Source organism: Protopterus annectens, chromosome 7.part1 (genome assembly GCF_019279795.1).
Source record: "Protopterus annectens isolate FY-2018-M chromosome 7.part1, PAN1.0, whole genome shotgun sequence".
Taxonomy (NCBI): domain Eukaryota; kingdom Metazoa; phylum Chordata; order Ceratodontiformes; family Protopteridae; genus Protopterus; species Protopterus annectens.
The window spans coordinates 508,826,568-508,839,987 of NC_056740.1; the positions used below are offsets into that span (position 1 = coordinate 508,826,568).

General features: G+C 35.4%; 1 protein-coding gene across 1 annotated transcript in view; it reads left to right on the top strand.

The window, feature by feature from the left end:
• LOC122807607 overlaps positions 1-12,160 on the top strand; it is a 1,864,409-nt gene extending 1,852,249 nt beyond the window's left edge. Inside the window, exon 9 of the mRNA XM_044078518.1 lies at positions 11,669-12,160. Coding sequence (XP_043934453.1) covers positions 11,669-11,750 — 82 coding nt within the window. The 3' untranslated portion in view covers positions 11,751-12,160. The remainder of the gene's footprint in view (positions 1-11,668) is intronic.
• Positions 12,161-13,420: the final 1,260 nt, after the last annotated feature.

The following is a 13,420-nucleotide window of genomic DNA, read 5'->3' on the forward strand; positions in this document are numbered from 1 at the left end:
GTTAAAATAACAGCATACAAAAAATTTTTCAAAGCATGAATCAAAAAAAAAAACGGTATAATAATTTTTTACATTTTTTGGACAGGAATAGTATGAAAGAAGATGACTCGGAAGAGAAGCAAAATGCAAACAGTATGAGACAGGAAGATAGCTAAAGATAGAGAGAGGCCGAAGGGCAGAGGAGAGGCAGAGAAATAGTCTAAGGTAGGAGGAGTATAGAAATTATAGTAGATCAGAATTAAGTGAATGACTGTTGAGAGGGAGATTGACAGGCAGAGATAATAGCAGATAGGAAGAGAATATTAAGGTAGGCTTGGAAGATACTTTGGAAATACTTTGAGGACTATTCTGTGTTTGGAAAATGCTGTCCTTAGTGTAGATGCTCTGTCCTTAACTATAGACCTGCCCCCCTTCCATTCCTTCCTTCACTGTGGAATGAGTGTGTCTATCCTGAATGATTACCACCTGCCTTGAATTCAGAACTGAGGGATGGCATAGCTGTTTCAGATATTTGCTTGGACAATGCATTATTGATTTGCATTCCATTATGTTTGGCATTGTGCATGAGCAGAATATAGGATATATAGATGTTTAATCAAGGTTGGACAATAAACTAGCCCTAAGAGGAGTTTAAATATTAAGAAAAAGCTTGCTGTGCACTGTGTACCTGAGAAAAAAAGGATTATGTGATTGCATGATTGTGACTGATTTCCTGCATTCGACTGCTATCAGTTTGAATCTTTAGTTTGATGCCACTGCTATTAGTTCTATATTGAATGTCTCTATATGAGTATACTTTTAAGTGGAATGTTTATTTTGGAAGCTATAATTAGATTTTTTACACACACTTGGGAGTGATTGTTTCATGTAATCTTTATTCTTCACACTGTTGGGTTACCAAATTAAATAATCCAACAAACAGTACTTTGGTATGAGAAAACAAAACAAAGTGGATTTGAAGCAGTTTAAAAGTTTATTCCACTAAAGCACGTGGAATACACATAAATGCATTTACTCAATCAGCGTTTTACTCAATCAGTGGAGAGATCTAAGACCCTTCCATTAGCAAAATATGTGGACAGTAAGCTTAAAAGATTATGGATAAAAAGGACAGCTATCCTGAAAGATTCATGGGATTGTTTGAGGGAAATGAAACAAGACTTGTACCAGAAAAATTTAATTTTCTTCACAATTGATGTGATAGATTTATTTTCCAGTATTCCTTATGATGAAGGTATGAACATGATGGAGGAAATAATTTTTGAAGACACTGAATTGAGTCACAATGAAAAATTGATATGTTTGTGGTTATTAGAATTAGTTTTGTAAAATAATTTTATATTTTTTAAAGGAGAATTATACCAACACGTTCAGGGTGTGGCGAAGGGCGAAGCTTGTGCCCCAACTTATGCCAATTTTGTATTAGTGAAATGGGAGGAGAAATATATATTGAGATCTGAATATTCATCTCACTGGACCCTCTGTAAGAGATTTTTAGATGACATAGTAATTCTGGGGACTGGGACTAGAGAAATGTTTAATGAATTTATGAGCTATATGAGGAGTAGGAGTACAACTACCTGTTTAGATTTTACATAGAATCTTTCAGATGAATGTTTACAATATCTGGATGTGGTAATTTATAAATCTAAAGGGAAATTTGAGTCTAAGATAACACTTTTTGTAACTCCTTCCTACATTATAATAGTGCCCACCCCCCTCATTACAAAAGGAACATAGTAAAGGATCAGTATGTTCGAGGAAGCTGGATGACATCCTTAGAATAAGATTTTAAGAGGGAATCTGAAGTGTTGAAAGGATTCTTCATGGAAAGGGATTATCCGGCTGATTTAGTGAATGGAGTTATGGCCGAAATAAATGTTGGTAGACAGAATAAATTCAAACTTATTTTAGGAGAATGTATAAATGAACACGATAATGTAGTAACTTGTCATGGGCAAGATTATGGTGGAGCTATGGTGCTAGAATATAATGCTTTAGCAGGACCCACAAAGAGAATTATTAGTTCTGAATGGAACAGATTTGTATCCATCTTTGACTTGGAAAAGTTACCAAAAGAGCCCTTGAAAATTGTACACAAAAATGTGCAGATTTTAAAGAACATTCTAGAAAATGATGGTAAGAACCAAGTGACAAATAAAAAGAGGAAAGGAACATATAAATATGGGCACTGCTCCCAATGTGGAAACACTGCAAATGTTGACAAGGTTTTCATTGAAAGCAGAAATAAGTGGATTGTATGTTCTAACTATTATAATTGTGGGTCTATGGGGATAGTTTACCTTGCAACTTGCATAGAATGTAGATCCTTCTATACTGGAAAGACAGAACGTAAGTTAAAGAGAAGGATCTATGAACACAAGTATGACATTCTGAACAAAAAGGAGGCTAATGCCTTAAATAAGCACACCAAAGATTGTCATAAAGCAGATTTCATGTTCTTTGTTATGGAAGAAGTGAAAAGGGAAACCAGGGGTGGATTATGGCAAGAGAAAATAGAGTTTAGAGAGTTATGGTGGTAAATCACTTTGGAAGCAGCAAGCACCCTAGGTTTTTAAAAGATAACATATCCATAGTTCCACTATTAAAAAATGAGATCTGCTAAGTTATAGTGTATTTTAGTGAAATTATTCCCTACTATGTCCACTAGAGGGTGTCCTAGCATTAATTATAATCAAGCAGTATGAAATAGATCGGGTCTATATTAGAACACTGAACTTTCAAAATTTTGAGTGTTCTAATATCGACCCGTTTTCAGCAAACACTGAAAATATCGAAGAAACAGAAAATTGAATTTTTCCTAGGGAAAGAATTTGGTTGTCCATTTCTGTTGCTTCCATATTTTCAGCGCTGTGGTGGAAAGTTATGGGTCGGGCTCAGGTAAGTGTGCGATTGTGTGGACGTGAGGGTTAGGGTGGGTTAGGTGAGTTAGGGTTAGGGTGTGGGTCAGGTAAGTGTGTGATTGTGTGGACGTGAGGGTTAGGGCGGGGTAAGTGAGTTAGGGTTAGGGCATGGGTGAGGTGACTGTGTGATAGTGATGGACCTTAGGGTTAGGGTTTGGGTTAAGGTAAGTGGATAGTTAGTGGTATATGTATAGTTTAGTGTAGGGTTAGGTGTAAGAGTTTAGGTGTACATGTGTGGATTGCTGTTTGCTTGGTGTGCTTGTGTTGTATATATGTGTTTTGGAACAGCAAATTTTTTCCTTAGGAAAAAATTCGCTGTTCTGTATGTTCGATGTTTTAAATTTTTGATTAATAGGTTTCGATATTAGAACACTCGAAATTTTGAAAGCTCGGTGTTCTAATATAGACCCAAATAGATCTTTATTCTTTATATGGATTGTAAAGTTTTGATTTTTATTTAATGTTTATGATCTTTGAATCATTTCATGTTTTATTTATAATAATATTTAAAATACGTTTTAACACAAGTGGTTTTAAATATCTTAGATTTTATACAAAGTAGAATAGGGTGAATTGATTTTAATTGCATCATTATTTATTTATTTACTGCAATTTTGCACAGTTTTGATTGGTTTATCTTAAAAGTTGCGGCTATATAAATGGTAAACAAAAAATTTTTCGTCATCTGATGAAGTCTTTGCTGATGAGACAAAAACGCTGATTGAGTAAATGCATTTATCTGTATTGAATGTGTATAGTACGTGCTTTAGTGGAACAAACTTTTAAACTGCTTCAAATCCATTTAGTTTCATTTTCTCATACCAAGGTACTGTTTGTTGGATTATTGGTAATTTTCGTGTACCTTGCTTGTTTTTATTTGCTTTATCAAATTAAATACCACTCAGTGCATAGCTATAGAACTACTTATATCATTTATGTTTTTTTTAAATGTATTTATTTATTTTTCATTGTCTCATATTGTTTTACAGGTGACATACTTTTTTGAACACATTTGTTACACCTGGCAATCCTGATTATCTTTCCACGGTGCCAAGCATAACACTTTCAGGACATATATATAAACATATATATATATATATATATATATATATATATATATATATATATATTCTGGTTTGGTTGACATAGTGACCATTATTCAATATCGAATTAAATTCTTATAAAAGGTCAACACATCACAGATTAAAGCAGATTCTCACTTCAGCTTTTCAGCTGCTTGGCACACACACTTAAGAGACATTTGTTCTTTCTCATAGTTTTAATTTTTTCTGAATATCAAACACATCTGCATTTACTTTGCATCCACTGCATCTCCAGGTTACAGTTTATGAAATGTTTTCATTGTGAGTGAAACGTCTCATTACCTCTCCCATTAGAAATACTTAATTTCCATATTCCTCTGACTTATTTATATGAACCTCACAGCTGCACAGTCAAGAAGAAAAGAGACAAGACCACCCTTAACGAGTCATTGATGCTGTCTTAATAGAATCTGCTACAGCAAGAATTCTGTACATGAAACATTAACATTGAGTTGAAAAGTTTCCAGTTAAAATGAATGAGTAAAACCTCATCCACTGAATACTTGTTAATTACTAGGGTAGTGGTTTATTCATTTCATATATCAGTTAAGTGCTCTATTTGTTAATTATTATCCAGCCTTGATGGGCATGGTTTACTTAATCAATACTGCAGTAACTGAAGTTCACTCATCTTACAGAGACCAACCTCAAGTGTTGCCAAACCACAGCATAAGTTATATTAATGTCACTGTTTATCTCATTTGGTTTCCAGGGTTTGAGGAAATGAGGCCTTCAGCTAACCCTATTGGAACTAAATAAATTATTACTGTCCTTGGTTCATTGTTTATTGACAGGTCCTTTCCACTAATCCATATATAGTGGAAGATGATATTATCCCTCTTGTTCTATGACATCTGTCTGTTCATCCATTCTAAACCTTTTTCCTGATGAGGATTGTGGTGGTTGTAGTATGCTGAGCAGGGTAGATAAAATTTCAGTTTACAAAGCAACATTTTCCACCTCATCTTGCGGGGTCCTCGAGTGTTCTCAGGAGAATTAAGAAATAGCGTCATACACTTTGTCATGGAACTGCCACCTAGTCTCATTCCAGTGAAACCTATCCTCTTCACCTACTGTGGGAGGTATGCAAAGGGCATTTTCATAGTATAACCATAACCAGAGGTGCCAGAAGCCACTAAAGATCAGGGGAGCTGGAAAGCAATAGGGGCACTTGATCTAAAAGGGCATTTTGTTAATGGTCTACTGTCATAGAAACATAACTGTAATAATAGATGCACATACTGTAAATATGAGTTATGTTTGGAATGACTGAAAGAAATTTCATAGAAAATTAGTAATGAAGCTGATGTTGCACTTCCATGGTATGTGATCCAGTCATCATCTACTCAGATAATGAAAAGTATAGTAGTGCCGTAACATATTTACTGCTGCACAGAGTAACCACCACAGCAGAGTAGTGGGAAGCTATTATACTTTAAAAAAGTCTGAACGAAGTGTGTAACAGCATCACACTGTTATTTTGTGGTGATCACTGACTGCTGTTAATGCTCTAGTGTGACTACATCTTAACTATAGTAAAAAAGACATTTCAGATGTCAGAACGGTACTTACCAAGCATGCCTTTTCTTAAAATTCAGACCATAATCATGGTGATCCATACACTAAAAGTCATTAGCTTTCAAAAAAAGACATAAAATGTTTCACATAATATCAAGATCTTGGTAGCCTCCACTCACCAGGTTATAAAAGTAGATTTTGACACAGACTGCCCTGGACTTACCTATTGTACAACAGGCAGTGCACAGAAGGTTGTTATAGTTTATGTTTGAGACTGGTGGGCAGCTGGGAACAGTGAGACTATTATTTTGTAAGCTCTCCTCATAAACAAACCAAAGAGGTGTGCACAGAAAAATCACTGTAACTTTTATGGCACTGGCGAAAGTGTGGTCATTATTTCACTACTTCTCTAATTTTCCTCATAATTAAAACTCAGGGGGTATGCAAAAAGTCACTATAGTTTGTGTGGGCTGTGACACTTTTGTCTTTATTTCTTTAATTTTTTGCTCAGACCTCAGAGGAATGCACAGAAGATCACTCCAGCTTGTGTAGGGGCAGTGCATTGTCTGTTAGAAACAAGTTGCAATATATGACTGTGATCATTGTTTTCGCTTTTCTCACAATGACACATCAGAAGTATATACCTGTGTCTAACTTTTTGGGTAGGGGAAGGAGACATTTCATGTTTATACACGGAAGACCAACAAGTTAACATAATTTATTATATCCTGGTTGTCAGATGGATACCCAGAAGGTCAGTATCTTTTGGAGGTGGACGTGAAGAGGCAAGCTGTGTGATGTGTGACATCAGCAACTAGAAAGATGCCTGAGGCCATTTATTCATTCACCTTCATCCCAATGTAACATCAGAGGCATACACAGTAGGTGACTATCTTGCTTTTCTTTTGACAGGGAAACAGGCACCATATGAAGATTTGATTCCTGTATCTTTGCAAGCATTTATCTTTGTCAGTTTATTGGAACTACTTTTCGTCAACTTTGATCATTAAGCCTCATTTAAAGAAAAAAACTAAGACTAGATTTCATAGTCAGGATTTTGTCCAGACCATGACTGTAAAAAAATTCTAGAGAAAAAATTCTAAAATGTACCTCATGGCATGTAGAACCAAACGGCTTCTAATGCCCAAGCAGTTTATTTCCTACAAAGTTATTACGGTGCATTCTTGGCCATTTAGGCAGTGGTGAAAGAATGCAGGAAAGAAATACAGAGAAATATAGAATTTCTTTCTTTAGCTGCAGTTATTGTTCAGGCCATGTTTGGTTCAAAAGGTTTGAAAAAAAGTGATAAAATACAACTCAGAGCCTTTAGAACCCAATGTCTTCTTGGGGGAGTGAGTCTTCCAGCTTAATTTGATTATTTTCTGCTCATTTATTACTGTGAATTCTTGGTCTGTTAGGATATATTAAAAGAATACAAGAACAATCTGAAGAGTACAATAAAGTACGAGAAAACAGTAATGTGAATGATGTGGCAAGGCCACAGCAGGGTTGGTGAGAGTAGGGGACACACAGAGGAATATGCAGGAGAGCAGTGGACAGCAGAAGACCCATGGTGTCTTTGGAGGGTTTCATTTCATCAAAGGCCAGAATGAAAATATTCAGTAATGTCAGGGATTGCCCCATTTAAAGTACTTTGCCATAATTTAGTACTGCATTGCGGCATCTGGTGAGTTAAATGCTGTGATGCAATTTTCACAAGCATATCCATATTTACTTGGACCATTTTTTTAATGAAAAGTTTTGTAAACTTATTAAAACCATGGCCCAAATAAATTTAGTTTTTCCCTGTGTGGCATCATGTAAGGTGGAAGTCCATAGACTTTAATGGATGCCATTCTGGGCATACGCAATAAAAGTCCATTAAAGTCTGTGGGTGTCTCTCACGTTTTCCCCTCAGTTGATGCCACTGAAGTTAAAGATCAGTATTAAACATCATTGATATTAGTACAAAGAAAACAAATTTCATGAAGTTTTTTTTCCCTTTAAAATCTGAAAACATTCACCGATACAGTAAAGATGCAGATTGGCACTTTATACACCACATATGGTGATGTAATAGGTAAGTCAGGAAACAAAACACTTTCAGCACTTCACCCAGCTTATCAACAAAGTTGGTTACACTCCATAAAACATTTCTGTAACACTGTAACACCTGTGTATGAAAAACATGCAAGATGCTTGGTTTTGTCAAATTTCTGCTATACAGCAATTTTTTCTATTGTGTCTTTATTTACTACTACATATCATATACCTGATTGCTTAATAAACCACCTTAAATATGCCCATGCAGACCCACTCCTCATGCTGTTTAACTTAAGTTTAGCTACTGGTTTTGTTCCTGATGAGTGGCGCTCAGCAATGGTGATGCTCCACTGTAAGGGTGGCCTTGCAACTGTTCTGGGTAATTACCGTTCTACCAGCCTTACAAGTCTCATTGGCAAAACTATGAAGTATATTAGAATTAACCTCATGAACTTTGATATCAAGACTCTTGATAGACTTCACCGTCAGCAGTTTGTTTTTGTGATGGTAAAGTCTGTCTATTTAAACTAGAAAACATCTTCAAAAGAGTTACAGAGACTGTAGATGATGGACATTGCAGTGCATGCAGTATATCTTGACCTGATGCAGGCTTCCAACACCATTCCTCAAGTTGGCATCATGCAAAAGCCAAATACTTTAAAAAATTGACCCATATGTGATAAGATGTACAGCATACTGGCTGAAAGCGGGAACTGACATAATGCAAGATGCAAATGCCTCATCATTAACTATGAAAGTGACCAGTGATATCCCTCAGGGCTCGGTGCTGAGACATCTCCTTTTTGGTATTTACTTCTCAAATCTCCAAGTAGAGAGTCAAGAACTCTAGCTAATGAAGTTTGCAGATGGCTGCATACTGTTTTTTTTTTTTTTAAGTGCTCCTATGACACCCAAGATTTCCTGAATGAACTCTCCATGGTAAATCAGTGGTATACTTGAAATGGTCTCAAACGAAATGGTAAAAAGTTTAGTGTCATCAGTTTTGGTAGACAGTCCCTCCTCTCATCATACTGTACAGACAATACACCACTACAAAAAGAAAATTTTGTTAGAGACCTGGGGACATGGGCTAATAGTGCCATCTCTTTTAGCCATGATGTGACAAAGTTTCTCAGGAAGACATTTTATTTAGCGCACCTAATTGCCAAGGGAATATCATCACAGTCTAAAGAGGTAATTGTTCCCTTATACTTAGGATTGATCAGGAGAGTTACAAAGTACAGTGCCCCCTTTGGGATACATCTCATTAATAGTATCAAACAATTAGCAATACTCTAGAGGTACCTAACTAAAAAGATCACAAGACAAAAGTCTGTGAGCTACCAAGACATGGTGGAAACTCTATCCCTTTATTCAGTGTTTTACAGACTTTTGAGGAGAGATCTCGGCCTTATTTCCTGCAGCATTAGAGACCCATTTGTTGTGGATCTCAAGTTTCCCTGCAAGTCCAATATCTCCAACCAACACTTGAACTAAAAATCTTAATCTTCACAACAGATAAATGCAGCACACTGGGGAGTCAGGCTTATAAAGCAGCACCTCACAAACCTCTAGAATAAAAGTTCCCTACATGTTAAAGAGTGCAGTTCACCATATTACTTTAAATGTAAATTAGATGACTGTATGGGTATCCACAAATTTACTTTGAGTTTGACTAGTATGGTCTTCCTGGAGAAAGGACGTGTGCTCTGCCTGAGGGAGGGTACTGGCAGGGAGTGATAAGACTAGTTGGCCTTACAATATCTAAACTGTTAATGCCTTACTCCCATAGCATATCAGGAAGTTTCTGCCTATCCCCATAATGATTTTGAATAACATAAAGTGGATCTAAGAGAATGAATCAATAATTAAATACAGCAACATGATTACTACCTTAGAAGTCAGTCTAGCTCCAAGGAAATGGACCTCCTGTGGCAAATGCTGCCTGTAACAGGCTATTAGACAAGAGAGCCAAAACCTGTCCTGGTACTTGATGAGTTAAAGGCAATAAACACACAGGTCTTTGCCAACTTATGAGAATCATACATGCATTGTACATTTGAGAGGTACATTCTAAAAGAAAAGATTGATGTACATGAATCTAATGTCTTATTGTATTTACATTATTGTCTTTACTGCACTTGATCTGGGTTGTAGTTGAAAATGGTAAATAGGTCAGTCCACTTAGCTGGTAAACAATTTCCAGTCAATAAATAAAACAGATCAGAATTTTGTAGAATATCCCTGATTTTGTTTCATATTTTTGCCTTGTTCCTCATAAAATGTTTGATTTTCCAATACCTCTAAACTCTCCAGAATTTCACAGAATGTCCACATTATTGTTTCATATTTTTTGTTTGTTCCCCATAAAAGTGGAGGTTTTCTGGCAAACCATTGTAGACTGACTTCATATCATTCAGAAAATATGTAAACCTGTTGTTCTAGCTGCTTTCTAAGAGCAATATTTATGTCCCTGAGTTTGGCCCTTTATCTTCTCCAATATTTGTGGTTTCATCCAGAATTCTTAAGCAAAGGTTGAAAGGTCTATTGAGCAATTCAGTCACTAATGCCAGACATTAACGTTTCATACTTCTACTGTTCAGAAAATACATCTAGCTGTAAGACCTGCTCTATTTAATTTTTTTTCAATAAGTTAGTCATGTTTAAAATTTTTTCTTGGTTTTGAGCCTTAATTTCCCTATTATTTTTGGCTTTGTCTAAAAATCTTGGGGAAATAAGTTGATCTGTATGCCTATTCCTCAAACATTTGCACAGCCATTTCCATGCTAGCCATGAGGTCAGGCAGCCAGAAAAATATGAGATTATATTACTCAAGTCATCTTTCTCCAGCTGAACTTGTTATTATTTAAACAATGCAAAGGTTTCCTTGTAATTGCTATGTTGACAGCAATTTCAGGACCGGTTGGCTCTGTTGAAAGTCAGGGAGCTATTGTTGCCCCCTCATTCAATGGTTCTGGCACCCATGCCCATTACAACTCAACGTATTCCTTTTATCCCAAAGCAGAAGTAGTTGTACACTGATGTCCTACTGTATTGCTGAGCTTCTCACTTTCCTATGGGGTGTCAGTTCAGCTGCCCTACAGATAAACCTAATTTCTGCCACCAGTATCCATCGAACCATTCATCCAGCCTCAACCCCTTTTTCCCATTTAACAAATTGGGTTATTGTGTCACATGAGAAGGTTGGGCATCAGACTGGCAACTCGGCACCATAAAAATCTACTGCCAATCATTAGCGGACCAGAGTTCTGCTGTGGTGACCCCTAACTGGGAAAAGCCAAAAAAAGATTTATCAAGGTCTAGTATTTTTTATTAAGCTGTGCTGTATCACTGTTATGTTGCATAGTGCTTTCTTCCATACTAAGTACTGAAGCACATGGGGTAGCTTGGTAATGCTGGTGTACCTTTTAAGAGGGTCTATATTATGATATCATATGCTCAGAAGAGCGAACGATACATAATCGAACCCAAGCAAGCGAAAGCTTACAACATCAAAACCTCAGGACAGTGATTTTTTTCCAAGGGAAAAAATTGCTGTTCCGAAACAAAAAAAACCCCAAAAAATAAAAAAAAAAAACTGTAAAACATTACATAATGTGGGGGGCTTTGCCCCCCACACCCCCCTACTTAAATATACCAACTCTGAGATCACACTACAGTGCTGAAAAGGCAAAGTAGCAAAAGCGGCCAAACAAATTCTTTCCCAGGGAAAGAATTTGCTGAAAAGTCGCTTCACTATTTTGCCTTTTTGCACTTTTCAGTTCAACAAAGACGCATTAGACAACCTGCGTCTGTGACAGCATAATAGGGAGCCTTTTATGAAATGGAATACCCGTTATGTACAGCCATATATAATACAGGTAATGTCTATGAATCACAGCAGTTCACAGCATTATATACTCCAAATAATTTATACACATCACTGTATTATGTCTATGAATCTTCAAGTTTGACAATTATGTGATAGTAGCACATTTAAGAGATTGTGTCTTCAAATAATATGATTACTATTACATAAAAAATATGAAAGTCTAATTTATACATTGTTTTTCTTTTCAGAGAGGAAGAAATTGTGTGTAGAAGCAGTATTGCAAAAGCAAGGTGGGCAAATGCTATCCAAAAGGTAAAGCTGCTATTTTAACATTTAAAGAAAGATGACAAGTCTACAATAATGGTTCTGCTTTCAAAGTGCACTTTACTTATGCGATTACTGTAAGATGGACCACAGCTTTGGGATATTAAATGCTCTGAAATGTTATGCATTTCTGCAGAAAACATACAATAACTGTTACTGTTATATTGCATTGACACCAGGCATGGTAATATGGTAATCAAAGAGTAAACACAAAGCGGCTGATGTGATCTGAGATTCTGAGGATTGGCAAATGAAAATATTTGTTTAAAGTTATGAAAGCATTTTTTTTGTGGTTTGATATGAAAAGTTTAAAACATAATATGGTTATGGGTAAATGCATATGCAAACTATTTTCTTTTTAACTACACTGGGTTACTATGTGCTAGTAAATTATTCAGTTGCAATTGGGACACTCTGAAATATAAAAATGTAATATATATAAAACAGATAGGAAAACAAACAACCACACATTATTATCAAATATTGTTTTTTATATTTTTTTCAAAATTGGTTTTATATTAATTAAGACTAAAGACCAGGTGGTTTATCTAAATCCATCCATTCATATTCCATTTCCTTGTTTGATATATTTTATTATATATATATATATATATATAATATATAATAATATATATGATACATCCAGCACAAACAAAAATGAAATTTTCAAAATTAAATGTAGGGCTGACTCTATACAAAATAAAATTAATTTAATTAATTTACACAACACAATGTAAATGTATTTATGGGAAAAAATGTAGGAAAAAAATAAAAGGATAGATAAATAGAGACAAGTCTGAAATGAAAAAAAAAAAAAGTGAAAATGGGTTGTATAGGCATATAATGGACTTCCCAGATCACACTTTTAAATTTAGAGTTATTTGTGTGTTAACTCTAGGACCAAGGGGAGGTGATCTAGAACAATATCTTTGAATGTTTGTGGCTCTGTTACACTCTGAAATAGCCAGCTATATTTATAACTTCTGTGGAGAAATGTTCTAGTTGTCTTCTTGCTGACTTCAGTAAGTTATTGTAAATCATTTGTCTTGAGATATTATATTTCTTTGCTCTGAATATAGAATCCTTTTGCAGTTTTTATATGCAAGTATGAGAAATTCTATGGTATACAATTGTAAGATGGAGTCCTTGATAATTTCTTTGGGGGGGATTAGGTATGGTATCCTGTTACTTTATTTATCTGGGGAACAGAGTAACATAATTAGAAGATGATTGAATTATATCTTTCACAGCAGATTACTTAATTTTACTCGGTGTTCCTTTTTGATATCATCTTAGGTGATGAGATATGCAGTGAGGCACTTCAACATTAAATGTGACTAAATAAATTTTTTTGCTGGAGTTGTACTATGGTGAATCAACCTGTATCAATATACTATTAGGCTGAAGTATTATGGGAAACAACTTATATCAATATACTACTAGGTTGAACAATATAAGCTGCTAACCCACACGTTCAACTAAACAGAATCTGTTTGCTGGTATTGTTTGTCAGTAGGTTTGAGCAGACAACAGTAAGAACAAGTTTGCAAATGAAAACTATTACTATTTGTCAACCATTTTATGGCAAATCATTGGTCAAAGGCACAGCATTTTATTGTTACTGAGCATTTTGCTTTGATTAGTTATATGTCTGAAAACAAGTTTGCATCTTTTTA